This window comes from Laetiporus sulphureus (assembly GCF_001632365.1).
Source record: "Laetiporus sulphureus 93-53 unplaced genomic scaffold LAESUscaffold_83, whole genome shotgun sequence".
Classification (NCBI taxonomy): domain Eukaryota; kingdom Fungi; phylum Basidiomycota; class Agaricomycetes; order Polyporales; family Laetiporaceae; genus Laetiporus; species Laetiporus sulphureus.
In genome coordinates, this window is record NW_024468592.1 from 67,726 (window position 1) to 94,089 (window position 26,364).

Here is a 26,364-nt window from a genome sequence, read left to right on the forward strand (position 1 = left end):
CCTTGAGTCTGTCAAACAGATGCAGGATAACACATCCACATGACCAGCAGTCAGCCTTGATAGGATCGTACTCCAACCCCTTCTCGACCTCGGGGGCAATCCAGCCCGCCGTCCCGCAATAGCCGGTCACCTTCTCCCCTTCATAACGTAGACGAACCGCGACGTCGAAGTCGATGATCTTCAAGCAGAAATATCGGTCGACAAGAAGGTTGGCGGGCTTGATGTCTCTGTGCGCGAAGAGATTTTCGTGAAGATACGTAAGGCCCTCGATGAGGCCCAAACAGATTTCAACAACGTTGCCGCGAAGTTCGTCAGGAGCGAGTGCGAGATAATCCGCAAGGGAATTCGGTACTTTAGGAAGAATGGCCCATGCGCCTGCCTGGCCAGGGAACGAATCGAGCAAGGAGATGACGTGGTTAGACGCCGGTGAGAGGCGACGAATATCTGCGAGGATCTGAAGCTCGTTCGACCCCTCATCGACTTCCTTTGCAATGAATTCAGTACTCGGATCTGATGGTCGATACACAGTAAGAATATGAGACGGCATCTGACGATTAGGCGTCAGCCCAGCATATTATTGTAGCCAAGGGTTGACATACCTTGAAAAGCGGCTCCAATGCACCGCCGCTTGCATCCCAAATGACTTCCGGCTTGATCTCGTAGCCGTGCGCTCTCAGTTCTGCAGCCGCCGCCGCCGTATTTGCACCGCCGCCGCCAACGACATTGCTGTTACCGTTGTCTGGCTCATGTTTCCTCTTGGTTCCCCTTGTATGAACCGACTTCAGAGCAAACTTCTTGGCTTGCGTTTCGATCTTAAGTTTGAGCAGTTCAGTGTTCTCTCGCGTGTCTTCCTCTTCTTCCACACTACCATGGAGCATATGAATGTGGTTGTACAACTGACGTGCAAAGTCGACACGGCCAATTGGTGTAGTCAACTCGAAACGCCTCTCTCTCCAGTAGACCTGCGATGGCTCAGCCTGAGACCTTATGCATTATGAAAAGACATACCATCCTGTCATTCGGCCGTTGGAAAAGAGTGTAGCGTGATGCTTCACCACTGCCCCGAAGAAAATTGATAACAAGGACAAAATTTTTCGTCAGCTTGAATGCGTTCAGGAATGCGTTTGCGAAGCGGACGAAGGCAGCACCGGTCAGAAACATCCGCGCCTTATCCACTGGCCAATCAGTTCCCAGTCCGGTCGAATCAACCTCTGTAAGCTGTCGAGGTAATTTCGACTTCATGATGAGGAAATCGCTGACAGGCTTATACGTGCGATATCTTTCTTTCACGTCTAAACCTTCGCCACCTGCAATTTCCAGGATAAGAGTGATTTGCGACTTGCTTCTATAGGAACGACAGTCATGATCGAACGCAAGTAATCAAGGCCACACATACCTTACAGGTGTAATCCGTCCTTGTGGAATATGAAGCATGAGCCTCAGAAAGAAGATGGCATGCGCTATATCTCCCTTCAAAGCAAGAGGTCTCTTCCAAAACATTTCCCAATTATCGGATGCAATGTCCGCGATATGCATCAGCTCGAGTCGGTCGGCTTGGCGCCATGGTTGTGTCCGATTGTTATGATGTTCATCCTCAGCCTCAGCGGTCTCCTCACCACCGGCGGCCGGCGCCCCGGATTGCTCCTCCGCAGCGTTCGAGTTTGTAAGAGACCCGAAATACGCAGCTTGGTATTGATCACCGAGTATAACCTTGAACGCCTCAAGCATCTACATCGACTTCAGATTGAAAGACAGGTGGACGATTCAAGGAAATCACGCACATCAGGGGCCACACCTGGGTTGCTATCCAACTTCTCTTCAAACTCCGCAACAAATCTTGGAACTGAGATTTCTGTGTTCGCTTTTATCTCATTCTGGACCACGTCTAATTCCGTGTAATCGCCCCACTTGTGTACTTGAATAATGATATCTCGGTATAATTTCACAACTTCCGGGTCCTCAACAGGCGTCCCTGCGTCATGTTGAGGCCCCGTTATAGCTGTGGGAAACATGATAAGATATCAGGATGTTTGAGAACAATTCCAGGGAGAGTGGCAGCAGACGCCACCGAAGATGCGACGACGTGAGGTCATCTGGATGGTGGCTCACCTGGAGGACGTGCCACGAGCACAAGATGAACCAACTTCTCCTGTGGGTTCAGTATAGAAGAGATCGAGCTGACTTCATCCAATGGGGAAGTGGGGTCTGAACCCTCCACACTCGTCTTCACACGATCGACCAGGGTATTATTTGGAGCAGCGTTCAGTTGGCCAGGCTGATGCTCGGTCAGAGTGGCACCGTTGCGACGATGAGAGGACAACTCACAGTGTAAATGGAAATTTCAGAAAGGGGAATCCTGCGGTCTCGCAGAAATTCCTCCTCGTAGATCTTGCGACGAACTTCCGCGAGATCCAATGAGTCTTCAACGTGAATCGTGTTGATGCTACTGGTGTCACCGTCTTCGAACAGGATAATGTAGGACAGCTTGATATCAGGCATATTTGAGGACTGAGGCGACTGGTGGTGTATAGACCTTTCATTGACGGGCTCAGCGATGAAGTTGTAAAGCAGGAGGTGGGGAGCGATGTTTGTATCTGTATGCGTGTTGGGTGCATGGTGCCACAAGGTGCCACATCGAGGGCGTGAGGGCGGATAATGTGACTTGCTCCTCCTGACCGTGACACCCGCGCTATCCCCGCTGGGCGTGACTCGATGTGCGTGCTGGTCGCATATATTCGGGGAGCGGTGGCGGAACGCTCTTTGAATCCTTCCTCTCTATCTCCTCAGGTCTTCACCCTTACTGAGCTCACCGCTGTTGCGTGAACGTAGGCAGAGATGTCAAACACACAAAAGAAACGTTGGTCACCGTGCATGCAAGGTATCACACCGAGGTACTCACTGTTTTTGGCGAATCAGCACTGCCGTTCATCTGCAACTTCACGGCGGGAGCCATTGCTGGCATTTCCGAGATCTTGACGTTCTACCCTCTCGGTGAGCCGTACGCTTATAGACATTTTTTGCTGGTGCTGACACCGCGTTAGATGTTGTGAGTACACTGTCCACGACGTGTCTCAACCTCTTCACCCATGCAGTATGATGAGGATCGCAGGTCAAGACGCGGATGCAGCTGGAGACTGGCAAGTCCCGTCACGGACTAGTAGGAACCTTCCGCGCAATTATCAAGGAGGAAGGGTGCGTGGGGCTGGTCATGCGAGCAGTCCTCACTGACTTAAAATTCTGGCACGACTAGATTCGGACGCTTGTACAGAGGTACAGAGAAATTTCAGCATGAGAGGAGGCACCCTGATGCATGATAGCTAGGTTTGGTACCACCGCTGCTCATGGAGGCACCTAAGCGTGCCACTAAATTGTGTGCACCAGAACTGCTTTCGCCTTGTACACCGCTGATGCAGTAGACAGCGCGGCGAACGACTTCTGGGGGAAGAGGTACCTGAAGCTGTCGGGCGAATCAAAAATGACCCAATCGTTGTCCATCCTCACCGGTTGCAGTGCCGGCGCGACGGAGAGTTTTGTTGTGGTCCCCTTCGAACTGGTCAAGATCAAGTGCGTTTCCATCTAATATTGCATGCTCGCAGTGTGCAGACTGTCTCATCTGCCTATGCAATCAGGCTGCAGGACAAGGCCAGCACATTTGCCGGGCCTATGGATGTTGTTAAAACGGTGGTTCGGAAGGATGGACTCCTCGGCCTCTATGCTGGCATGGAGGCAACAATGTGGAGGCACCTCTGGTGGAATGGAGGGTACTTCGGATGTATCTTCCAGGTCCGCTCGCTGCTACCAAAGGCGCAGGTGCATCGCGTTTCGTCCTAGTAGGTGGCATGATCTGACATTGCTCATTGCCCCAAGACTACGCAGAGACGTCTAATGAACGACCTCACGGCTGGTACGATTGGTGGGTTTGTGGGAACAGCCATCAACACGCCGTACGTCAAGTACGTTTGAGACGTTTCGCACTGCTGAGATACCTCTCTTCGTTCCAGATTTGATGTAAGATGCAGTCAACAGGGTCTTGAGATGCGCCGCTTACGAGTGTTATTCATCAGGTTGTGAAGTCACGTATACAAGGAGCCACCAAGGTCCCAGGTGTCGTACCGAAGTACAACTGGACATATCCTGCGTACGTTGATTGGCTGAACACGACGCTCTCTTTCCTAATCACTTGGTACAGGCTGGTGACGATCTTCCGTGAAGAAGGCCCAGCGGCACTGTACAAGGGCTTTGTTCCAAAGGTGCTGCGTCTGGCACCAGGTGGCGGTGTCCTCCTCTTGGTCGTCGAAGTGACATTGGGTCTCTTCCGCCAAGGTGAGTTATTAAACCCATCTGTCGGGAGGAAGGCGCACTTATACACATGGCGCAGTGCTCGGTCCTCCGTACATATAGATATGCTGACGATATTAGACGACAAAATCCAACACATCGCTATGGATGAGCTACAAGACACGACAGACACTATTCGCGCAATTAAAACTGCATTAGAGGCTGCCAATCTGCATGCCATGCCAGTGGCACGGCTCATAGAGATTGTTGTATCGTACGTCATTGTATATCCGCAGATTCCCGAGAGGCACATTCGAGTACTGTATCCCTCAATATGCATAGCGTCAATCGGTCTTGTTCCTTGACTGCTCCGTCGTGGAGTCCGTGTCTGTCATCAGTATCTCCCCGACTGCACATGTACCCGCTGCCCACACTAGGAGCAAGGAGCTGATGCAGAAGAAGCTGATGGACTGTCCGATCTCGAGCCATGATCCTAACGTCGTGCAACCAGATTAGTTAAGTGCCTCCAACAGATGGCTGAGCACTCACCGGTATCCGTGACGTTGAAAAAGAATGTCATTGTCATAACTAAATATGACATATTTGAGGCTTCAGGAATACTATCGCGAGACCGCCAAGCTCACCGTCAGTCAATGTCAGGGCAACGAGGAAGAGACTGAATGGTGGTAGATGTAGTCGCACATTGAGCAGATGCAGACATGTGGCGAGTATAATGTACGGAGAGACAACTTTGAACATCTTGTATGAGCACAGCTCGTCAGCAAAGCTTCAAAGTAGCCGGTAAAAGATCTACCAAAAGGACAGCCATGAGGAAGGGGTTGAACACGGGGACCAGTCGGTATACAGGCTCTAGGTAAAACGACCTTCATGCCTGTGAGCCTGCAATCATTCGCGAGGGAGGTTAGAGTCTAGACTCACGAGATTGACGCAACGCTATCGCAGCCAGTCAGATCTCCTGTGTTATCAAAAAGACTATATTTTTCGCTCACTTTCCAGTACCGAAGAACGCCACTTGAACGAAGAACAGGAAGAACACTGCGATCCTCAGATCATCTGGACGTGGCTTATACGCCTGAAGGTCCTTCGAGGAGCTTTCATGCTCGACTTGCCGCACGGCAGCCTCAATTTCTATCCACAACAGAAGCGTGGCCGAGAATGCACAGTAAAACAGGCCCTCAACGCTAATGGACAATAGCACGAAACAGACAGAGAAAGCCATGAAGAAAATCAGGATCTTGTTTTTCGGGTTCATGTTGTGCGCTCGGATGAAGAACGGCAGTACCGAAGCGGTTACTGTACAAATTGATCAAACGATATGAATGAATTATAGCTACGAATACTCACGGAAGAGGACCCATCCCAGGACCTGGTTAATTCGGGGCAGTCCTGCCCTTGCGCGCAGGCTTGACGCAGAGCTGTAAGTTACCAGCATGCTAACGACCAGAAGTAGACACTATGAGGATAGTTGAGCGATGGACAAAAAAATGTCAACCCCGCTTTATTTACCTGAACAGCAATGATTGCTCGGAACGCACGCTGCTTTTGATTTCTCTCTCGGAAAAGCAGTGCCCCTGCGATGCCTCCAACAAGCATGCACAACCCTCCTATGATACTACGTTTCACCGACGATCAGAGACAGCTTCAGTATAGACGCAAAATACGTACATCGTGAACAAGTTCTCCTCTTTGTCTACGCTCAAGAGAGGAAACACAGCGGTACTGAGGCAGGTAAGAGCCCAGGGGAGTAGCAACACGGCGTGTCGAGAACGGAGTTCGCTTGACCAGAAAGCCAATGGCCAGATGATCCCTATCACAACAAAACCTGCACTCCATATTTGACGGTGAGTGTAGCCTATCTTGAGAGCGTTTATGCAGGGTCACCACTACTCAAAGATGGATATGAACATACCACCATGCTTTCCAAGGCCCCCACAATCAAGCATACTTGTGCTAGAATGTTTCGTGCCGTCGAGATGTGCATGCTACCACCCTTTATGTATTCCAGCAGCGGCGTCCACGCCCGAGATATTGTCTGGTGCCAGAAATACGTCGGGAAACAGATGTAGAGATAGAATGTCCAGGGAGAGCGTTGGAGAGTGAATAAGCTCCAGAATCCTGCCAAGACGACCGCAGCAATTACATCCAGAGCACTGCTTTGATCTTCTGCATGTCCACTTTCGGGATTATTTTGGGGCAAGTAGATCGAAACGGCACCAAACGCGATCCAGCCCAGGTATGCTACTGTCACAATGGCTCGTATGAGCGTGCGATCATAGCTGGCGGGCTATTCAGTGAACGCCTACAGCTACATGCAAATATTTCTTACGTTTCGAGGTACCGCAGACCATCCAATGTCGAACGAATCAGCTGGGCAGATAGTGCCCGAGCTTCGGTGTAAGCTCCCATATTGATTTTTCTTTGCACCTCTGTGACAAATTCCGATCCTGGATTATGGCCGTTGGTGGTGGCAAAGTACGGGAATGGCTTGTAGAACAGAGTATGCGTTTTCTTGATCTCTAGTGCATTCTATATAAGCAGTTGCACAGTGTACAGTTACAGTGATACCTACCATGTTTCATACGGTAATGCTCGAGAATAACCTGAAACGAGTGAGTGTTCTGGTGTTGCCCCATGGGGCCGCGCACACCTTCGCATTGACCAAGGACGCCTGCGCCTGCGTCTTCTCTCCATCGAACGAGAGTAGGTAGCCCGGACGACTCGAATCAACGTCAGGTAGCACGCCAACTGAGTTCACGGGCCAGTTTACGCCGAGAAGTGCAGACATCAGAGCCGCTATGTCGGCCTGTTCAACATCGTGACGGAGCAAATGTGTCAGTTTCCAAGGTGCCGAGTATGCGTCATGTGAAGGGGGAGTACTGTCTGGCAGAGGGCCTCTGATGCCCTTACCCCACGCTACGAGTGGCGTCCGAGTGTTGTCGGGGTCTGACGACAGAAGGACTAGTCGGCTCTACTGTGTCAACAAAAGATCACATCACGCACCACCATCTCCGTGGTTGCCGATCTTTGACATGCCGTGGTCGGCGGTGAAAATGAAGGCTGTCTCCTGATCTTTGTAGAACTCCGTGAAGAGCTGCTCTGTCTGACGCACAATCTCGTCGACAACCTGGATGTTGGCCATGTATTCCTAGCACCAAGTCAGATGCTCACTCGCGCTACTGAGGCCTGATGACAGGACAAACCCTCGAATGTGGTCGATAAGAGTGTCCTGTTGTGTCTAGACCTAGGAGATGAAGAAAAAATATAGTCTGGTTCTCCCGCAGGGTGCCATCTAGCCTGGAATCAGTAGTAGCGTTGTGGAACAGAGCTCGTAGATGCGCAAGCACCCAAACATCCAGCGCGGTCGCATCTAGCACATCAACGGCTTAGCAAGGCAGACCACGCCGGTACCAGAAAAGCGAACCTTTGGTGAAATCCTCCTCGTCCTCGTGATAGCACCACATATCCACTTTCCCTGGTGTCGCACCACGGGCGAACATCGGCAGGATGTCTGGAGACCCGAATGAGAATGTATGGGCAGATTGGTTGAACACGGAGTCAAAGTCCACCTAGCCGATCCTTAGTATATGCACATCAAAGATCTGAAGTGACCGGCTACAGGATTGGTTTTCCAGCCCTACAACAAGTGATCAATGCGTTGTCTTGACAAAATGCAAATACGACCTACTCTCGTGACCGCGGACACGTCCTCGTACATGCCACCTGTATGGGTTCGTTACATGATATCGTCTATGAGGAGAGGCATACAGCCCCCATACCGATGAGAGCTACATGACCCGGTCGACTTTCCGTAGGTACATGCGTATGGGATAGCCCGAACGCGCCCCGTGTCTCAATAATGGAACGCAAGTATGGTGCAATCACCTCCGGAGCATCGGGTATTGACGCGAATGCATTCAATTCCAGCAGAAGATCCGCCCGCAGACCATCAGCTGCATCCAAGCATATGCTAGTCAGTTCTGTCATTCAGTCTGCCGCATCCAAGGTCTTACCGACAATGAGTACGAGGCGTTTTGCCTCTGCAACCTCCAGCTTATGAGGCTGCATGCCGTGTACTACAGGACTCGTGAAGTAACAATCAAAGACCGTGCCGATGTAAACCAGATGGAAGACCAAGCCAATTAACAGAAGCCGGAATATAGACTGATTGCGCTTCTGCATAGGGAGACACGATAGGACATAGGGCTTGAAACGAAAGTCGATGAAGCTGTGCGGTCCAACGTATGTCTACCACTCAGCACTGAGTTCCTCGACACGTCGCGCGCGTTTTCAATCACGTGTATCGTGTCGTGGATTGTGGCCATCGACATGTGCGCGGGAATGCATGCACACCATTAATGCACGACAGATATCAGGCTGAGACCAGGAAGTGATAAAATATGAGGTACATATTAAGTATATACAAAGCGGAAGCGGAATCATAACGGTCATAACATATCACATAGTACTTACTGTCCAACCCAAACTTGCGCCACCGACAACGAGCAAGCGTTGAGCTCCTTCAGCAGTGCTCACAAACGCTTCAATGCCTTCTTCCGCTTCTCGATCCCCGCAATACCTCCCGTCGCCGCTCGTTTGACAGCTTTCGCAGCTGCGTTTGCGTCCACCTTCACAGTCGAAGCAACGTTCGAGTCTGCCATGCTCAACGGAGAGGGCGACGTCTGCCTCTCCTTGCCCGTACTCTTTTCGTTCAGTAACTGACTTGCCGATGGTGAAGTGGGAATCGTGTTGCTACTGGATGATTGCAATGGAAGGGATGGTGCAGGTTGCGCAGATTTCTGCGGCGCCGCGGAACTCGGAGCGGTGGGGAAAGGAGTTATTGGCGTGATCAAGGAGGAAGCAGCCGGCACTGCTTTTGCAGAAGCTATTTTCGACGTGGATGGAGTAGAAGAAGAGGCCGGCTTATCGAACTGTGTTGGGCGGGTTCTCGCATGTACACTGGTGATCAGCTTGGCCCGGGAGCAGTAGTCATCGTAGTTCTCAAGAAGCAGCTTTCCTGCCTCCTCGTCAAGGGCAGACTCGGGATTCGGGTAGATAAGCAGGCATTTCACTGTTACGAGGATGTGGCCGATGCCGTATGTGGACTTCCAATCCTTCTTCAGCGTATTCACACAAATCTCCCCTGAAGATGAAACATTGGGGTGGAATATCTTCGTTAACATTCGACCTATTGAAAAGGGGGAGAGGGTCAGTAAGTTGTCATCAAATGTAGGCTGTAACTTACATTTAGGTGGTGCCGCAGGGAACTCCTCTGTGAATGCAAACTTGATCTTGAAGTATCCGCCAGCATATGGCGTCCCCTCTGAAAGCAGTGAATGTCAGCCATGATACTATCAACAGAGAACATCAAACAGGATGAAGGGTTGAGGCAGGTGGGCTGGCTTCGAGGGTACCTCATCTCTACTCTAGAGACGGCAACGCTGCATAGAGTTATTCCTGCCATCCCCTTGCGGTAACAGAGTAGAGATCATATCGCCTCTCACGTCGAAAACTATCATGATTGCCCTTGCAACATCAGTAGCACAGCCTATCTTAGCGCTTTTGTGCGCACGTCGCAAATTCAAAACAGGCAGGTCACTGCCCGTTTTGCAACCGCTCTTGTTTGACCCGATCGTCGTCCATCGATGATACTGCGTGCTTGTCCCGAGCAAGCGCCCCTTTGGTTGTCCGCATTATGACATCCCGCCACATCTCCCCTCAAGTCACAGACGCGTCGAAAACACGTACCTGGTCCCTCAACGATACCGACCACGTCCAACATGTTATCCTCATTGGTGATGACGCGTATACAGTCCAGGGGGTTCGCTTGAAGCTCCGTGAGCTCGCGCATGAGGCGGCGCATAACAGCAGGAGTGACAGACTAAGATATAGAGCGCGTCAGGAAGCATCACATACGTTATGAAAGCGCACTTACCATCGTGAACACGAGAGGAAGCGAGAACGGCAGAAGGGGTGGATGATGTGTGTGTTGGTCAGAAACAAACCAAGGGTGGCCCCCGATTCATCTCCGCCCCTGTGTCACGGACTCCCGTCACACTCGTCACATGCGTTTTGCTTCCGTTCCGATGCGTGTCCTTGTGGCGGCCGGCAAGTTCTTTATGTCCACCAAAGGACAACGATTTTCCGAAAAAAAGAGTCGAGGACATCCTCAACAACTGACGCGCTCACCGTTGGCAATCATTCGATGGCCATAAAATGAATTATTCGTCCTTGTCTTCCAACGTCACAAGATTCTAGATTAATACACAACTAGCGTAGAGAATATATCGTGATGTAACAATGCGTTTGTAGGCAGCATTGTCCCGCTGATGATACACAATACTACCGTAACTGCGTCGTGTGAGGTATCGCTGCGTATGTGGTAACAATGGGGAGCGGAAGCCAGAGAAATGCGTCAATGCCAGCAATGGATGAACATGTAGTCACGCGTGCGCGTGATTGTCGATGATGGGAAGGGTGGAACCAAAATAATCGATACAGAGATCCGAGCGCCGTTCTTCTGGACACGAAGCTCACAGTGGGTGTGGGGTTGCAGATAGATGCAGATGCAGAGTCCTGATGCAAAGCATGAAGCAAATGCAGGTTGTGGAAATTGTAAGTGCAGAAGAGCTTGCACTGAAAATAAAATGCACAAATCATGGTTGGATGAGCAGAGTAAAAGGTGACAGCGTCTGCCGCCGACCGGGGGTGGACAACACGGGAGGACAGGCGACCCCACAGGTTCGGGCATGGGCTAGATCTTCAACTCCCTGAAGCCACGGACGTCCACCCTCCCAGTGCCGTTGCGTTTCCACTCCGCATGAGACTCGTCAGTGTCGCCATTATCTATATCATGCTGCCGCGCAGGCTTGCTAGACGGCTTCTTGTATCTACCGCCTGGTATAACGATCTTGCCTGCGCTGGCTCTCCGTCGTGCATGGGTACTTGCGACAAAAGCCGTGCGAGGTTTGGGAAGCCCAAGCGCCTTGCGCTGGCGCCGGGTGAGAGGTCTCTCTGGCGGGGCAGGTGGGGGTGTCGGCGCGCGAGAGGGTGCAGAGGACAAAGAGCTCTCCGAAGCAGTAGATGACCCGGAGACGGAGAGGTCTGGAGTATCAAGATCAACATCCACGTCGTCGATCTGCATGTCAATGCTGCGGGACTCAGGAAGTCCGGAGATGTCACGATTCGAAGTCCGTGATGTCGGGCGCGAGCAACTTTTTGCACGCTTGGCTGCCCCTTGTGAGGACTCCGATTGAGCCTGAGATGATGCAGAGGACTCGTCGAATGTTCGTTTCGGCGAGCGGTACGACCGCGAGATCTCGAGCGAAAGATGGGCTGGAGCCGGCGACGCTCGGGAAGCAATGAGTGGAGAGGGCGAACGCGACATCGGCAACGGAATCTGTGACGGCGTCTTCGGCTCTTCTATCTCGGCCTTTGCAACGACAGCAGTATGGGTCTTTGCTGGTTGCCGTGGCGCAGATTTCGAATCCGGCTTCGCCTTGACCTTAGACGGTGGCTTTTTTCTCGCTGGTGATACAGAAGGTACAGCACGGAGCGCATCCGGGACAGGTGTCTCAATAACATCCGGATGTCCTGCGTGCGGTCCGCGGAGGTTACGAATAGAGGAGAAATGCTCATAGTCGTGGTATCTAAGATGATGATAGGTACTGTGCAGAAAAGCGAGTGAAAGATAGTTAACACGCACGCAACATAAATTGGTCCCGGAGGTTGTCCGTCTTCGGACGTTGGCGGGGGCAAGGGCGGGGCTTTCTCGCACTCAGCGCGCTTGCGATCACGAGCCACGCGCCGTTTCTCACGCCCACTGGGTGTGTTTATCGTTGATGTCGACGCCTCGGTGACAGATGTCGACGTCGAGTTGTTGGCCTCCGTATATAAAACATTGGAGTCACTGCCCGCCGCCCACTCAATCACGTAGACGAGTCCTGGCTGGATCACCTTCACATCCCGCCGCGTCATGTGCGCAAATGCGGACAGCTCGAGGTGCCCGCCGTACGTGGCTGCACGAAAAGTGCGAGACGATTTGCCGGTTAGCGCTGAGTGGGCAGCAGTCACCGGTGCATGCTACACGAGCTACTCACCTGGCTGCCGCATGCATTCCAGATGCACATCGATCCCTCTCTCGTCATCCACAAACGGCCCGTACCGCTGCTTATGTGATGCTATCCAAGCGCAGATGTCCTGCCGGAGCTTGAGGTGGTACGACGGTGTGCCGTAGAGCTGATCAGAGAGGGCACGGAAGAGGCAATTGCCGTCACCGAGGGTTGGAGCGGCGTACAACCCCATAGCACGCAGCTGCTCATTGAGCAACTGGCTGCTCTCTGCAGGGTCAGACAACGCCTGCGCAACCTTTGCACGTTAATGATTTCCGGGAAAGTAAGGGAGAAAAAAAATCGCACCTTGCCCTGGCTCCTCGTTGTCCGAGAGCGCACTAAGGGCGATAAGTCAACAGCGAGTCGACCAAGTGCAAGGCGCAATCTTTGCGCATCACTCACATTGAGGGGGTGCCCTCGCGCTCTTCCTCTTCGAAGTACCCATCTTCCTCGTCGTTGTATTCTGTCTGCTCGTTGTTGATGCTGTTGGCAGTTGGTTAGAAACATCGTTCATCCGTGCGGTTCTGGGTCCTACATCGGACCTCGAACACCGGAATCACCTTGTTAGGCTCGCTGCCGGCTTCAGCCTGCGCACGCTACGTACTGCATGGAAACATAGTTGCTGCAGCAAGAGCAAACTCATAACGTGGCGTTCGTGATTGTGTAGCGACTAGAAGAGGCCGTTTAAAGCTCTTGGGTGATAGGTTGGCCACCAGGACGGAGCTTTACAGATTTTGTGGCGGTTCGGTTCGGTTCAGCCCGGTTCGTCTGCTATGCTCTCGACTTTGTAGTGTCTCGTCGAGCTGTGCTCAACGCGCTATTCATACCTCCGTATGACGAGGCTTTCTGTGGTCTTGGCAGCAGCAGTGAGAACGAGCCCCTGCACATCGCTGCGGCGAGCTTACAGAGTTGGACAGTCACGACCGAACCCCTGCGCTGATCCTTGTTCGTTCTATCGTTTCCGAAGCTCTTGACGTCCAATCCGCTTACAGCCATGGTTGTCCTCGACGATATAGAAAACGATCCTCCGCCCTCGTATGTTGAGGCAGGCCCGGCGGGGTCCTTACCGCCATTCCCTGCCAGAGGCTCGCGTGTCACATTGATCACCCTGCCTTCTCACATGCTGTTACGAATCATCTACGAGTTGTTTCCTCAAGGCCAGCCTGAGGGCCAAAGGAGGATCCTGCAATGGCTTCATGTTTCTCTCAGGCGCGTCAATCATGCGCTGTATGTTGGTAAGTAGCGGTTCAAGGTACTGGTTGGACCTCAGGGCTGATAGCGATATTCAGCTTGCATGCACGTCCTGCGTTCGACCTATCTGCCTGAATATAGCAAGCACGTCCGCGCACCTTACACATCAGATCCCTTTCCTTCGTCAGTCGCCGGTTCGGAACAGAGCGAACAGGCGATATCGCCTGTTCTATCCATGCAGCGGGAGACACGCGTCCTAGATCTCTTCATCGCACTCAAAGTGCGAGAGGACGTCTTAACGGACGAAAGTGAGCTGCATCTCGAACATGAAGACAGCTTCAAAGACCTCTTCGATCTTATGCAGCCACGCAGCAGGCTTGAGGACCTCGTGAGGATATACGGTGCCCGAGAAGGCGTCATCTCCACGCAGTCATCCGGCTCAAGCATGAGCAAAGGAAGATCCGACGTGCAGCCCATCCCATTTACATTTCTGTCAATCTCATTTTCGCCGAGGAAAGTGGGACTGGTGCTCACGATCAAGCGGTCGAGGAAAGCGATTGTAGAAGTCGTGAGAGCTCGTGAGGACACGCTCGACGTTGCTGCTAAACGCTTGGTGAGAGGATTGAAATCTTGGCTGCCCGCTCATCCAGGCTATATGAACTCAATCTAATATCCATGCATGTATACCTTTGATGGAAGGACGTATCCTGGAACTTATGTATCCCTGTAGTAGTAGCATACCTCGAAATCGCATTCCTAATAGACCGGTAAACGCTGATCTATTGGCCATTGTCGAGACGGCATCACGTGCAAACAATTTCCTGGTGGCTTGGCTTTGACTTATAGTTTTCGAGTACTGTTCTCTGCCCCTTCCGCTCTGAATCAGGACCTGTGGCCGAAATACCTTCTCGTTATCATCTCCTTACCCGAAACGTTCTTCGTGCGCCCCGAGAAGGTGCCCTGCTAGATCTTCTTAAAATTTATCCCTCACAAGTGACTTTGATCGAGGTACGAGGTACGCGTGCCGTCCATATTGTGCAAGATACTCTTTGTAAGAGCTTCTAACTACGTTAGCAGCACTGGTTGAACTTATCTATGTTAACCACAATCCGTGCACGCACACGCGCCGCTATTGCGATCAAATCGCAGCTATATCTCCACACTGGCTCAGTCACTCAGCGACCAAGTCGACCCGTAACATTGTTACACTGCTACCAGAATACTACTGCGCTCCTCGCAACGCGTGCGTCTTTATCGTTCAACGGACGTTGTGCGCACAGCACGCGAGAAGTGCCAGACCAGGATGGCGAACCATCAAGCAAGAACGCTGACGCCGTCTCCTCTCAAGACCGAAGCACTGTACCCTCATCTGATGTGTCTAAAGCGTTCGAGGAGGACGATGATGCTTCGTTTGGGGTGATGGGCACAGACACATCTAGCTCGATGGAAGAACTTCCAGAATCACCTCGACTTTCTTCGGATCCATCGCAAAAGCCGCCGACATCTACGCTGTTCGTCGGATTGCTTCCTCCATTTGTAAAAGAACAAGAGATTTCAAACCTATTTGAAGCATACGGCGATGTCAAAGTGCGAATGAGTGAGCAACGTTTCGTTGGCCGTTCGTGCTCACACCTTCGTCTCACATTCGCGAATATCAGGGACCACAAGCACTGGGCAAAATTACGGCTTTGCTCACGTTGACTTTCCTTCAAGACAGCATGCGACGATGGCGATGGCAGAGCACCAAGAAGCCCCGTTCTCTATCCGCGGCCGCTCGCTGAACTTTGAATTCTCCCGAGCTACTATCACGGATAAGCAGCCGGAGCCCAACCGAACAATATATGTCGCCAACGTGCCATTCAATTCGAATGAAGAGGATATCGGCAATGTATTCGAATCGTTCGGCGAAATCGAACGTGTGCGCATGGGTGAGCGTGGATTTTCTTCATGTGGAAACGAGGAGAAGACTCGAATGATTATGTCTGCCGCAGAATATGACGATCAAGGATGGTCGAGAGGGGTTGCGCATATTGCCTTCCGGCATCCCGCAGATGCGCAGGCAGTCACGGAAAGACAGATGACAAAGGGTTTTGAACTTGAAGGACGACGACTCTTTGTTCAATATGCACGCAATTCAAGCGACGGTGTAAAGCGATTGAGAGTGAGTCGACCAGAGGACGACGATCGCGAAGGCCAGGGAATCAGGGAGCCCATGCTGCCGAGCGAGGTTCTTCGGGTCAGCAATCTGCCTGCGCGTCGAGGTGTAACAGAGCAGGATATACGTGAGCTGTTTGCACCATTCGATGCGAAAGTCAAAGCCGTCAGATTCGGTATGTCTCTCTGCACTGTCTCACAATCGTTATGTCGCCAACGCACATTCCGTTAAACAGCTATATTCGCCGATCGGCCGCGTACATACGCCCACGTCGAGTTTGCGACAAAACTGCAGACGGAACGTATTATGAATGCCCACCAGCAAAGTCCATTGAAACTATGGAACGTAGTGGACCTCATCTTGGATTATGCCACTCCCGTCGTGCATTCCCTTTATGATCCTTATCACAAGTTATACACACCTGCTGTCACAGGAGATGCGATGGATGTCAAAGCTCTGTTTGGGCGGTTCGCTGATAATATCGTGGATGTGCAATTCCGTATGTGCATGTCTCGTTCACATTGACGGCGTTCGCATTGAAGCTTCCCTCCCTTCTCAGACCCAAAGCCATACGTTGACCCTTCCATAAGGTCTGCGTTCATTGAATTCGATACTATCGCCAACGCTACAGCGGCGAAAAACGAGTTTGATGGGAAGGAAATCAGACCCGGCCTCCGTTTTGCCTTGGAATATGCTCGCCCAAGGATGAGGATGTCCCGCAAGGGTCCCAGAACTGGGCCGCCAATAGGGTCGGAGAAACGTCTCGCGTTGGCTGAAGAGAAGGTAACCAAAGCCATGCAGAAGCGACGTAACTTGGAAACGACGCAGATGCGAGCCTTTGCGAAGCGTGCGATGAGCAAATCCAACCGGCCCGATCTGAAAGATTATTAGGCGCGGCGTCGCGGAGCGAAATGAGAGTATCCGTTTGTCGGTATGTGAGAGCGTTGGTGTCGTCCGCGAGATGCTCACGCGTGACAGCAATGATTCCGATGGTCGAATCCGTGTCATTGTTCGAAACGGCAGCAGATGCTAACTTATTGTAACCTAATCTAGTGCCACCTTGCAGCAAACATTTCATAAAGCTGACTGTCTGCGACCACGCGTACATCGGTGAGTGTGTAGGCATGCAGGTCGCATGTCCTCTTCAAGCGACGCCCCGTTCTCGCTTGTGGTATATCCTAGTGATAGTGATCACTGCTGATTATGTTGTAGTTTTTTTCCCCCGGATTAGACGCCCAGTGCGCCCAGACTGTCCGGATCTGTGCCGAGTGTTATCGCCATTTCGGCATCGATCGCTATCCTTTTGCAAAGCGGATGGCTGAATCCATCAGTGGCCATCGTAAGCTTACGTTCACCAGCGTAGATAAACTTGCCGTACCCATCGTAGCCAGCGCATTATGCTTCAGACGAGGATGCCGCATTGTTGGTCTCCACTGCATGCATCACTTGGCGTCGTTCATTCCCGCCTTCGACGCGGGTCTTCCACTTCTTCCCCGGATCCTAGCTACTTGAATACAACTCATTCAGTCATCGGGTCTTTATGACCTCTGTCTTCGCGATTATCAGAATTGCTTCCATCGAGTACATATGGTAGGCAGCACTCACCACGAGACCCTTCATACCTCTTCGAAGACTGTTCTTCGTGCGTCATGAGGTTTTTGGCGATGGAGCACCAGCGGTGAACGCAATCAGATCAGTCTAGATAGAGCATTCGCGTCACTGCTTCGCAGGCACTTCGGCTTGTCCTCCGCACACAGGGGCCAGGTCTATCCAAATCCTATATAAGATACACTGCGCACGTACTGCCCCCGCCCGTGCCTCCACTCCTTACGGCCATCATGACCTCTACCATCGATCCAAAGACCATCGGCCAGCCCCCCAAGCGCCCCCGCAGACATGTTCGGTCATTGACTGGTTAGTGCAGCCCGCCTTCTGCACCAGAGATGCTGAACAGATCACGAACTTCATGAACAGGGTACCTGCCGGAAACGGACGCTACGGGCAAGGAGGTTTGGCCGAGGGGAGATGAGAAGGTGTGGAAGGCTGCGATGCGTGGCCTAGATACCGGTGAGTGCATCTCAGAGGGTGGACACCGGGCTTCTTGGTGGAAGCAGGAAGCACGCACAATACACCATTCAATAGCGCGCGTCAGCGTCGGACATAGCGAGCAGACAAGGTCTTGACTCGAAACGCGCATATATGCGCGTATATCTCGATGCAACCATTATATCCGGCCATCTGCGCGACGAACGTCATCTAATGTTAACTGCACAGATGTACCATCCATCGTCAGGTCGGTGGTGAACCATGTACAGACATCTCTTGCGAGGCAAGCATACAACCTCGACAACTTAGGGGCCTACCAGGCTGCTGCGCTCTCCGTGCGCGATAACCTCATCGTATGTATCCGGTCCATGTATTTGCTTGCCGCTGATTGAACACGCTTTTTAGCTGAACTGGAATGACACGCAAATGCACTACACGCGAAAGGAGCCGAAGCGCGCATACTACCTCTCGCTCGAATTCTTGATGGGACGCACGCTCGACAACGCGCTGCTGAATCTCGGGATGAAAATGGAGTACAAAGAAGGCGTGCACGCGCTTGGCTATAATCTCGAGGACATCCTCGAGCAGGAGCGCGACGCTGCGCTCGGGAACGGCGGCCTTGGCCGGCTCGCCGCGTGCTATCTCGACTCAAGCGCATCACAAGAGCTGCCCGTGTGGGGCTATGGCTTGCGCTACAAGTACGGCATCTTCCAGCAGCTCATCTCCCCCGAGGGCGCCCAGCTCGAGGCGCCTGATCCGTGGCTCGAGCACTCCAACCCGTGGGAGCTGCCCCGCCTGGATGTTGCATACGATGTGCGGTTCTATGGCCATGCCGATCGTCTTGATAACGGAAGGGCGGTCTGGAGTGGAGGGCAGGAGGTTTTGGCGATTGCGTACGATACCATGATACCGGGCTATGATACGAAGAGTACGAACAATCTCCGTTTGTGGGAGAGTAAGCCGAAGCGTGGCTTTGACCTGAACAGCTTCAATGGTGCGTTCGCCCTGTCCATTTGCCGCACTATTTCTGACGCTGTTGCTCGTAGCCGGTGACTATGAGCGCGCTGTGGAATCATCTAACAGCGCTGAGGCCATCACGTCCGTTCTGTATCCGAATGATCACACGTCCTGTATGCGTTTATATACATTTCCTTTGGTGTCCCTACTTAAAATCTTGCAGTCGGTAAGGAGCTGCGACTCAAGCAGCAGTACTTCTGGACTGCTGCCAGTCTTGCCGATATCATGCGGCGTTTCAAGAACATGGGCAAGCCGCTCACTGAACTTCCTGACTGTGCGCGGTCGTCGTCGTCGATTCATTGCCATATAATGCTGAAGTCTCCTCTGTTTAGACGTGGCTATCCAGCTGAATGACGTATGTCTTTCATTCCGCCTTGCGTCGATCTCTTGCCTTCTTTCATGGTGTGATTTGGGTGACATCCTTTTGAATGCTGATTTTGTTAGACTCACCCGACGCTCGCGATCCCTGAGTTGATGCGCATACTCGTGGATGAGGAAGAAGTTCCATGGGACGTGGCGTGGAACATCATTACAAACACGTTCTTCTTCACGAACCATACGGTCCTTCCGGTCAGCCTTCATTCTGCAAATCATTCATATTTGGTGCCTGATAGGGTTATCATAACAGGAAGCGCTTGAGGTAGGCATAGTCGGTGGTCGGTGGAATGTCTTTGTTGAAAAGATTCTTGTAGAAATGGCCGGTGCCGTTGATGCAATCCTTGCTGCCCAGGTATTACATTCAGATTGCTGGTGATATGGGCTGATTGACAGTCTTTTCCCGTAGGCACATGCAGATCATCTTTGATATCGTGAGTTCATATCATTAGTTCATCGCGCCAAACTGATCGTTCCTGACGACCGACAGAACTTGTGAGTATGACATTGGTTGGTACCGAATATTGACGTGAACTATTCCTGCGCGTTTTATAGAATCTTCTTGCAAGGTTTGTTGATAGCAGCTTTTCACAAGCATATTGACGTTCATCACGTTCGTTTGCAGCTGTAGAGAAGAAGTTCCCTCACGACAGGGAGAAGCTGGCGAGGATGTCTCTCATTGAGGGTGAGCGTCATGATCTATTGATGTTGCTTCCTTAGGTGATGAAACATCGTTACAGAGGGATTTCCGCAGTACATACGCATGGCGAACTTGGCTTGCATTGGTATGTGGTCGAAGTCTTGTGAACGGAATCGGACCATGACTGTTCGTTGTAGGAAGCAGGAAAGTCAACGGTGTAGCTGAGGTATGACCCTCCTCTTCATTTTGTGCCTTTCAGAGTCTCATGCTGCTGTCATTGTAGCTCCACAGTGAGCTACTCAGGTTGACCATCATGAAGGACTTCGTCGATTTCTATGGTGTTAGCAAGTGGGTCTTGATTATTTCTGGGAGAATCTCAGGTCACTGATATCATGTGCAGATTTTCCAACGTCACCAACGGCAGTACGTATCTATGTATCCGGTGTATGTTCTTCAATTAGATTGACTGGCTGGGCAGTTACTCCGCGTCGCTGGCTCGACCAGGTTTGTACCTTATCAAGAGCCTTGTCGTGGACAATGAACTTATCTCTCCGTTTTATAATCATCAGTGCAACCCTGCGCTCAGCAACCTCATCAGCGAGACCCTCAAGCTATCGAAGGCTGCCTTCCTCAAGGATCTGTACAAACTCGAGGTACGAACCAGCCACACGCAACGCTCAGTTGTTCCATTCACGTTCAACGATGGTGCATTTAGGGCCTGCTCAAATTTGTCGACGACCCCGGATTTCAGCGTAAATGGGCAGCGATCAAGCAGAGTAACAAGGAGCGTCTCGCACACTATGTGGAGACGACACTGGGATTGAAAATCAACACGAATGCCATGTTTGACGTGCAGATCAAGGTAGTCCTTCATGCCTATTGGGAATCAGATCAGTGTTGACAGATTGCCTTAGCGTATACACGAATACAAGGTCGGTCACAAGCGGTTTCGTAAGGATATCTGAAGACTCGGCTGAATTGGCTACGTACAGCGTCAAACCTTGAATATCATGGGTGTCATCCATGTACGTGGCCTTGTCTACGTAGTGGTAGTTGCCTGACGGATCGTCTGCAGAGATACCTCACCCTCAAGGAAATGACTCCTGTTGAGCGTAAAAAGGCCAATCCCAAGGTGGTCTTTTTTGCCGGCAAGGCTGCGCCAGGATGTGAGCACAAATTCCTATAGGAGGGGTTCCATGCTGATCTTCGTCGATTCAGACTATATTGCCAAGCTTGTATGAAAGCCATTTGTCATCTTGTTTAGTTTGCTAATCGTCCATAATTCTTAGACTATCCGACTGATCGTCAACGTTGCCCGTGTTATTAACGCTGACCCCGATACCAAAGACTACCTCCAGCTTTACTTCCTGCCGGACTACTCGGTCTCGCTCGCCGAGATTTTGATTCCTTCTTCAGACATCAGTCAGCATATATCCACGGCCGGAACTGAGGCCTCCGGTACGTCGAACATGAAGTTCTGCCTGAACGGCGGGCTGCTTCTCGGAACCGTCGGTGAGTACTGCTGTTATATTATCCGTGAGCCTGTCTGGAATATCATGGATGGCAGATGGTGCAAACATCGAGATTGCTGAGGAAGTTGGCGAAAACAATGTCTGTAAGTATTGAAACCCGGATGATACTGTTTTGGCGAGTTGCTCACATATTTCTTAGTCTTCTTCGGTCATTTGACGCCAGCGGTTGAGGATCTTCGCTATCAGCACATGTATCATCCAGTTCCGATTGAGCAGAAATGCCCTCCTCTGGCCCGAGTGCTGAAAGAGGTTTCGGATGGATTGTTCGGTGACGGCGGCGTCTATGAGCCGTGCGTGTTCCGTCGATGCGGTAGACGTCCAAAGCTGAGAGTTGATATCAGGCTTCTCAACACTATTCGTCAAAACGATTATTACTTGTTGACTGAGGACTTCGACTCTTGTAAGATATACTTTGCAGCTCTTTAACCTTGATGCTGACCCATTTGTCATAGACATCCAGGCACTGAAGTTGGTTGATCAGGCATACCAGGATCGGACTGAGTGGATCAAGAAGAGCATTAGGACGACAGCCAAGGTCAGTGATGCAATATATTCTTTTGTACGACGGCTAGCTGAGCTCGCTTTCTAGATGGGCAAGTTCAGTTCGGATCGTGCTATTCAGGACTATGCTCAGGAATACTGGAACATCGAGAGCACGAAGCCGGAGTGAGCGATAGCGACCGTCGTTCGATTGCAACAATCATGGTATTTAGGTGGCATGGATGACACAAATAACAGCATCGTCGTAAATGTTCTTAGCATGTATAATGTAGGAAAAATATGAACGCGGGTAAACCGAGGACGAAAAGGGAGCTGGATGAACGCGATGACCATAAAGAAACTAATGAGACAGGACAGCAAGGCACGATTGCATAGTAGACACGATAATGACAGCAAAACAAAATTAAGCCAGTTCGAGGGGTATCATCTGGCTGAGTGAATGAAGGCAATGCAATCGGGCTCTTCTCATTCATACAGTTGGCCGACAGCAATGGCTGGACTACAGTTACTGACAGCCCGTTCATCCGCAATTTCGCTTGCGGAGGATGAGATGTGTCCAGCGCCGAAGTAGACTCTCAACCTAAGAGTCTAAGGGTATGCTTCATGTATCCGATACGCGTTCACGCGTTACCTTCGATGTCGCTCTCATTCGGACGCTCAGCATCTACTTGACGTTCGACGGCAAAGTCAGCCCAGGTCATCAATGGCTAACGATTCGACCGTACCTTGCTCTGGTGCAGAGGCCCGCGCACCTAACGCTGAAGACACAGCATCACCGGCGGCTGACGGTCCCTGCTGAGTGGCCGAGCTTGGAAGCTCCGATGCAGAGGACGAATACGCGCTCGGCGCGGACATTGACCCTCTCCCACCCTCCGAAACATCGTTCAAATCGGCTGTCTCTGACGATCCGGTGCCTGCGCCACTCGGATCATCTGCAAGGGCGATCAAGCCTCCGTCACCAGCGGATTCTGTGGTAACAGGCGCCTCGGTACGCCCATCGCTCCTCACGGCAGACACTGTGGTACCCGATGACGGTGAGTCTGGGAGGGGTTTGTCCTTGTCCCCCAGTTGCGATGCCGACGTCTCCACGGGCTGCGTTTCCACTCCCGTGGTTTGCATTGGTCCAGAGGTTTCCGGAATGCGGCTTTCCATGGAAATGCTGAGTACAGGGGCTCCCGTCACATTCGCACGCTCTGCAGAGGCCTTCGCTACTGCAACAGGTTCACTTGTGCTCACTGCTATATCTGGTCCTGGGGTACCTCCAGTGAGTACGACAGATTTAGATGCAGAAGGTATTGTTCCGGATGCGGCAGAGCTTGCCGTATTCTTGCTCGGTGGGACAATATCTTGCGGAACAGCCATGGTCGGCTGCGTGTCTCCATGTTCTTCATCAATCTTGATTGTGGTAGTACTAACTGGTTCTGCAGCCATCGGCTCCTGCTTAACGTTCGTTATCGGCACAGGAGGCAACTCAGTTGTCTTGGTTCTCGCGGCATCGGAACTGGGAATCCGTCCAGCGGGTGCAGGTCTGGGACTCATTTCTGCATCCGGCAATCCAAGTCCCTTCACAGAATTAGCGCCGCTAACCTTCGCCGGCACCTCCGGTGACTTGGACTCTGGCACCTCTGTCAACACCTCACCCATCTCACCAATCGTCGGTACTCTCGCTGCCTTTTTCCGTGACGCGTTGTTTCCCTCGCCGATCGTCTGATTGGAGAAGAACGTGAAGCGCTTTTTGCCGGGTGAGAACGTCGAGCTCTTCTTGGAGGATGATATGATTGAGCGCTCAGACGGCTTCGGTGACGATGTGCGATTGGACGCAGCAGCTACGGGGGATGGCAGCTTGGGAGAGGAGGCGGGGCGGGTAAAAACTTGTTCGAGGACCAGCCAACTGATCGGCCGACCGCCTGCTTCGACATCTTTGAGAGGCTTCAACTGGCAGACAACGAAGATAGGCCAGTCGGAGGCGATAGGATCGAGGAGCGCGTCGCTCCAAAAGTCGACGAATGCCTCATCTAATTGAATAAGGCTGACCAAGGTGCATTTCTGTTTGAGGTTCGCCGTACTTTCAGCAGCTGTTCTATTCACAGCCGTATCATTTGATGAGGAAACGCCTGAACGCGATGTGGATGATGCCTTGCGCTTGTTAGATTTTCGCGGGTCAAGAGGCGGTTTCGTCACCTCGATGTCGCTGTCAAGCAGGGTCGCAGCAAAGTCCTTTCCCAATGCGCTTTCGCCAAATCCACTTGCTGAGAAGTCTGACCAGTCTTTCGGTGTCTCGAGATTGTCCGAAGATACCGTCGCAATGGTCCCATTGGTGGCATCCTTGCCATGACGTAGAGATCGCGGTGAGAGTGAGCGTTTACTACGAGAATCAGGGTGATTGGTGGCAGGGCTTGCATCATTTGCGTCCTTGCCAGGGACTAACGACAACAAGCGGATCGTCTCCTCAGTGAACACACGGGACCAGGCGGAGTCGACCTCTACAGTGCTCACGGATTGGACGGGAGTCACTATTGCCTGTTTTATAGCGTCCCAGATGCTATCATACTCGCCATGATCTGGCCGAGATTCTGCCTTGGTAGCATCAGTGATGACGCGAAAGGGATGTTGTTTCGGTGGGGAACTCTTGATGTCTGGCAGTTGCACCTCCACGCGGACGTACAATGCATCATGTCGTCGGGTGGACAGACGTGGCCTCGGTAGCAGTCCTTCCTCAGTCGAGCCATCGCTGGGGAACGGATAGCTTGCTACGAGTTCAGCGAGCCGCAGAGGCATCTTCTTGTGCACCATGTCGTCCCTAAAGCACAATCGTTTGTCTTAGCACAAACAAGTCACGAGATAGATATGAGTGCGGACCTGATCTGCGCCAGAAATAGGTGCTCCAGAATCCTCCCCGCACGTTCCCATCGTGCGTAGAATGATGACCAGTCGTCATCGTCTTCAGTCCTACGCGCCGTGAGCAGCCACAGGCCTAGAAACTTCGACAGCTTGCTGCCGGAGGTGCCATTTCGTTCCGAGTGCGCCGCGAGAGAGGACAGGATTTCCAAAGTGGCGACGAGCAATTGCATGTGGGCAGGAGGCAGCTGCGGGGCGAGACATTGGGAGAATGCATTGGGTGGGTAGGACGCTGCTCGTTCTGCGTCGGCAAAGTTGGCGTACCACTGCCACGGATCGGATCCAACCCCAAAGGAGTCGCCGCCCAGTCGTAGATGCCGGAGCGCCCACCGCAATACAGCGGCAATGTCATGCGGCGAGCGCGTATACTCCAGCTCAGTAATGAAAATAGTCAAGGGAGAGTTAGGGTTCGGAGAGAGCGTGGTGACGGTGTTCTTGGGAGCCAAAGAAAGAATGAAGAGCGATATGAGCTTGCGCTGTATGTCGGGAGAGGCGGAGTACCAATGTGGGTGCATGACTCCGAGTGTCTCGAGACCTATGAGAGACCTGTAAGCGATGAAGTGTTATATTAACGGCAGACATACCGCCACCATCCACAATAGCAGCAGAGCAGGCCTTGACAAGCAGAAGCGTCTCATGTGGGTTAAGTCGCTTCTGCCCGATGACACTGTCTGTAACGACCGCATTGCGGTCATCAGGATCCGCCTCGAACACCACTCCCAGTGCACGGCTCTTCTCCTCCTTCGGTATAGGAAGGTTGAGTGTCAGATGGGGAGCATCAGATGGAGGTGGCTTGGGTACAGCAGCAGGCGAAAGGGGACGAGACCTCGTTCTGAAAAGGGAGAATCCTGCATCCCGCTCCTTCTCCCTCCCTCTTGATTGGGACGCAGGCTCTGCGAAGTTAGATGCAGATGGCGAAATCGATGGTGAAACGGCTTCGAACTTGCCCTCCAGCAGCGAGGCGACCGAGGAACGTTTCTGCGGACGGTGTGTGTCCTTCTCCTCCTTTCTGCGTACAAAGACCTTTGAGAGAAATGAAGGCATAGCGAATCTGGCGTATACGTGGAGAATAAAAGAACCAGGAAGTGGATAATGAGGTCTGCAGCCTATTCAAAGGCTCGAGACCGTCGATGGACGCGACACGAACGCTGTGGCGACTGTTGCGCTCAATTTCTCGGCTAATATTGGCGGATTTCCATATGTGGCTATCGCAAATAACCAGCTCTATATTAGTCTGGGCCACAACCTGTTCTGATTCCTGAACTGCACCCGCTCCAAATCATCGGGATCAACTCCAGCTTTAGTTGCCAAGATACCTAGATGTTATTTCAGGGTCTTCACGTACGAATTCGGCTCCGTTTATCGGTCTGTTCGTGGCATCATCCGGCGGTTGTCGTCTCCAGCTGCCTCCGTCAATTCAGAACTATCTTTGTACACGAGCGATTGCTGCGGTGTAGATAATCGCGGATAACACCGAACTTCACGAGCATAATGGGCGCTGTCGCGCTGAGAGGTATTACGTCAACTGCAGGCGCATTTCCGAGAACGCATATAACCTCTCCGCCAACGAACGCCCATCCACTCAAGGCGCTATACGTTCGG

General features: G+C 52.0%; 11 protein-coding genes across 11 annotated transcripts; 4 read left to right on the forward strand and 7 right to left on the reverse strand.

The window, feature by feature from the left end:
* Positions 1 to 25: 25 nt before the first annotated feature.
* LAESUDRAFT_621723 (kinase-like protein) lies at positions 26 to 274 on the reverse strand (the record flags this gene model as incomplete). The annotated part of the gene is made up of 1 exon (XM_040903277.1): positions 26 to 274. A coding segment is annotated over one exon (249 nt), but the record flags the coding sequence as incomplete, so codon positions are not given.
* Positions 275 to 1,295: 1,021 nt separating this feature from the next.
* Positions 1,296 to 2,603, reverse strand: LAESUDRAFT_556213 (uncharacterized protein). The gene is made up of 4 exons (XM_040902931.1): positions 2,326 to 2,603; positions 2,110 to 2,275; positions 1,782 to 1,999; positions 1,296 to 1,728 (listed from the first exon to the last, which is right to left on the reverse strand). The coding sequence occupies exons 1-4, from the start codon at positions 2,497 to 2,499 to the stop codon at positions 1,381 to 1,383; spliced, it is 906 nt and encodes a 301-aa protein (XP_040758129.1). The 5' UTR covers positions 2,500 to 2,603; the 3' UTR covers positions 1,296 to 1,380.
* Positions 2,604 to 2,677: 74 nt separating this feature from the next.
* On the forward strand, positions 2,678 to 4,479 carry LAESUDRAFT_556279 (mitochondrial carrier). The gene is made up of 13 exons (XM_040902932.1): positions 2,678 to 2,857; positions 2,917 to 2,991; positions 3,042 to 3,046; positions 3,110 to 3,192; positions 3,251 to 3,270; positions 3,322 to 3,370; positions 3,421 to 3,564; positions 3,630 to 3,810; positions 3,868 to 3,944; positions 4,002 to 4,008; positions 4,065 to 4,138; positions 4,190 to 4,323; positions 4,379 to 4,479. The coding sequence occupies exons 1-13, from the start codon at positions 2,836 to 2,838 to the stop codon at positions 4,399 to 4,401; spliced, it is 894 nt and encodes a 297-aa protein (XP_040758130.1). The 5' UTR covers positions 2,678 to 2,835; the 3' UTR covers positions 4,402 to 4,479.
* A 143-nt stretch (positions 4,480 to 4,622) lies between these two features.
* Positions 4,623 to 8,478, reverse strand: LAESUDRAFT_666268 (alkaline phosphatase-like protein; the record flags this gene model as incomplete). Its single annotated transcript, XM_040905245.1, has 19 exons — positions 4,623 to 4,771; positions 4,828 to 4,866; positions 4,923 to 5,037; positions 5,093 to 5,162; positions 5,289 to 5,592; positions 5,644 to 5,752; positions 5,812 to 5,911; positions 5,965 to 6,155; positions 6,209 to 6,575; positions 6,626 to 6,815; positions 6,869 to 6,899; positions 6,947 to 7,242; positions 7,300 to 7,444; positions 7,500 to 7,666; positions 7,721 to 7,865; positions 7,916 to 7,933; positions 7,985 to 8,019; positions 8,076 to 8,249; positions 8,310 to 8,478. 19 exons carry the CDS (start codon positions 8,476 to 8,478, stop codon positions 4,623 to 4,625), a joined length of 2,814 nt encoding a protein of 937 aa, XP_040758131.1.
* A 291-nt stretch (positions 8,479 to 8,769) lies between these two features.
* On the reverse strand, positions 8,770 to 10,308 carry LAESUDRAFT_732325 (uncharacterized protein). Its single transcript, XM_040910223.1, has 4 exons — positions 10,232 to 10,308; positions 10,045 to 10,177; positions 9,542 to 9,619; positions 8,770 to 9,484 (listed from the first exon to the last, which is right to left on the reverse strand). The coding sequence occupies exons 1-4, from the start codon at positions 10,232 to 10,234 to the stop codon at positions 8,829 to 8,831; spliced, it is 870 nt and encodes a 289-aa protein (XP_040758132.1). The 5' UTR covers positions 10,235 to 10,308; the 3' UTR covers positions 8,770 to 8,828.
* A 475-nt stretch (positions 10,309 to 10,783) lies between these two features.
* LAESUDRAFT_556413 (cysteine proteinase) lies at positions 10,784 to 13,165 on the reverse strand. The gene is made up of 6 exons (XM_040902934.1): positions 12,968 to 13,165; positions 12,810 to 12,890; positions 12,714 to 12,745; positions 12,396 to 12,654; positions 12,002 to 12,314; positions 10,784 to 11,945 (listed from the first exon to the last, which is right to left on the reverse strand). Exons 2-6 carry the CDS (start codon positions 12,850 to 12,852, stop codon positions 11,051 to 11,053), a joined length of 1,542 nt encoding a protein of 513 aa, XP_040758133.1. The 5' UTR covers positions 12,853 to 12,890; positions 12,968 to 13,165; the 3' UTR covers positions 10,784 to 11,050.
* A 58-nt stretch (positions 13,166 to 13,223) lies between these two features.
* On the forward strand, positions 13,224 to 14,400 carry LAESUDRAFT_688203 (uncharacterized protein). Its single transcript, XM_040905981.1, has 2 exons — positions 13,224 to 13,642; positions 13,697 to 14,400. Exons 1-2 carry the CDS (start codon positions 13,402 to 13,404, stop codon positions 14,266 to 14,268), a joined length of 813 nt encoding a protein of 270 aa, XP_040758134.1. The 5' UTR covers positions 13,224 to 13,401; the 3' UTR covers positions 14,269 to 14,400.
* A 43-nt stretch (positions 14,401 to 14,443) lies between these two features.
* LAESUDRAFT_556763 (uncharacterized protein) lies at positions 14,444 to 16,761 on the forward strand. The gene is made up of 6 exons (XM_040902935.1): positions 14,444 to 14,606; positions 14,676 to 15,195; positions 15,257 to 15,526; positions 15,590 to 15,928; positions 15,989 to 16,252; positions 16,313 to 16,761. Exons 2-6 carry the CDS (start codon positions 14,694 to 14,696, stop codon positions 16,642 to 16,644), a joined length of 1,707 nt encoding a protein of 568 aa, XP_040758135.1. The 5' UTR covers positions 14,444 to 14,606; positions 14,676 to 14,693; the 3' UTR covers positions 16,645 to 16,761.
* Positions 16,762 to 17,591: 830 nt separating this feature from the next.
* LAESUDRAFT_666247 (glycosyltransferase family 35 protein) lies at positions 17,592 to 22,033 on the forward strand (the record flags this gene model as incomplete). The annotated part of the gene is made up of 29 exons (XM_040905243.1): positions 17,592 to 17,667; positions 17,728 to 17,820; positions 18,028 to 18,152; positions 18,205 to 18,793; positions 18,846 to 18,929; positions 18,980 to 19,090; positions 19,149 to 19,171; positions 19,261 to 19,386; positions 19,445 to 19,456; positions 19,509 to 19,546; positions 19,601 to 19,629; positions 19,817 to 19,876; positions 19,932 to 19,980; positions 20,033 to 20,057; positions 20,115 to 20,179; positions 20,232 to 20,254; positions 20,310 to 20,335; positions 20,401 to 20,484; positions 20,547 to 20,693; positions 20,746 to 20,763; positions 20,824 to 20,856; positions 20,907 to 20,997; positions 21,050 to 21,066; positions 21,121 to 21,343; positions 21,399 to 21,446; positions 21,503 to 21,653; positions 21,705 to 21,763; positions 21,816 to 21,898; positions 21,953 to 22,033. 29 exons carry the CDS (start codon positions 17,592 to 17,594, stop codon positions 22,031 to 22,033), a joined length of 2,589 nt encoding a protein of 862 aa, XP_040758136.1.
* A 1,619-nt stretch (positions 22,034 to 23,652) lies between these two features.
* Positions 23,653 to 23,892, reverse strand: LAESUDRAFT_625829 (uncharacterized protein; the record flags this gene model as incomplete). Its single annotated transcript, XM_040903334.1, has 1 exon — positions 23,653 to 23,892. A coding segment is annotated over one exon (240 nt), but the record flags the coding sequence as incomplete, so codon positions are not given.
* Positions 23,893 to 24,384: 492 nt separating this feature from the next.
* LAESUDRAFT_666274 (uncharacterized protein) lies at positions 24,385 to 25,277 on the reverse strand (the record flags this gene model as incomplete). The annotated part of the gene is made up of 2 exons (XM_040905246.1): positions 24,385 to 24,664; positions 24,724 to 25,277. Coding segments are annotated over 2 exons (834 nt in total), but the record flags the coding sequence as incomplete, so codon positions are not given.
* Positions 25,278 to 26,364: the final 1,087 nt, after the last annotated feature.

Bases quoted from the DNA above. Each gene is read 5' to 3' on its own strand.
- LAESUDRAFT_556763 (XM_040902935.1), top strand. From the start codon at position 14,694: ATGTTAACCACAATCCGTGCACGCACACGCGCCGCTATTGCGATCAAA. The intron at 15,929-15,988 runs GTATGTCTCTCT...TCCGTTAAACAG, and splicing joins AGTCAAAGCCGTCAGATTCG to CTATATTCGCCGATCGGCCG. The intron at 16,253-16,312 runs GTATGTGCATGT...CTCCCTTCTCAG, and splicing joins TATCGTGGATGTGCAATTCC to ACCCAAAGCCATACGTTGAC.
- LAESUDRAFT_732325 (XM_040910223.1), bottom strand. The intron at 9,620-10,044 runs GTACGTGTTTTC...CACTGCTTTCAG, and splicing joins CGGTATCGTTGAGGGACCAG to AGGGGACGCCATATGCTGGC. The intron at 9,485-9,541 runs GTAAGTTACAGC...CCTTTTCAATAG, and splicing joins CCCTGCGGCACCACCTAAAT to GTCGAATGTTAACGAAGATA.
- LAESUDRAFT_556279 (XM_040902932.1), top strand. From the start codon at position 2,836: ATGTCAAACACACAAAAGAAAC. The intron at 2,858-2,916 runs GTTGGTCACCGT...TTGGCGAATCAG, and splicing joins GTCAAACACACAAAAGAAAC to CACTGCCGTTCATCTGCAAC. The intron at 3,193-3,250 runs GTGCGTGGGGCT...TGGCACGACTAG, and splicing joins GCAATTATCAAGGAGGAAGG to ATTCGGACGCTTGTACAGAG.
- LAESUDRAFT_556413 (XM_040902934.1), bottom strand. From the start codon at position 12,852: ATGGGTACTTCGAAGAGGAAGAGCGCGAGGGCACCCCCTCAAT. The intron at 12,746-12,809 runs GTGAGTGATGCG...TATCGCCCTTAG, and splicing joins CGCGAGGGCACCCCCTCAAT to TGCGCTCTCGGACAACGAGG. The intron at 12,655-12,713 runs GTGCGATTTTTT...AAGGTTGCGCAG, and splicing joins CAACGAGGAGCCAGGGCAAG to GCGTTGTCTGACCCTGCAGA.
- LAESUDRAFT_556213 (XM_040902931.1), bottom strand. From the start codon at position 2,499: ATGCCTGATATCAAGCTGTCCTACATTATCCTGTTCGAAGACGGTGAC. The intron at 2,276-2,325 runs GTGAGTTGTCCT...ACCGAGCATCAG, and splicing joins CTGAAATTTCCATTTACACT to CCTGGCCAACTGAACGCTGC. The intron at 2,000-2,109 runs GTGAGCCACCAT...TGTTTCCCACAG, and splicing joins GCTCGTGGCACGTCCTCCAG to CTATAACGGGGCCTCAACAT.
- LAESUDRAFT_688203 (XM_040905981.1), top strand. From the start codon at position 13,402: ATGGTTGTCCTCGACGATATAGAAAACGATCCTCCGCCCTCGTATGTT. The intron at 13,643-13,696 runs GTAAGTAGCGGT...AGCGATATTCAG, and splicing joins CAATCATGCGCTGTATGTTG to CTTGCATGCACGTCCTGCGT.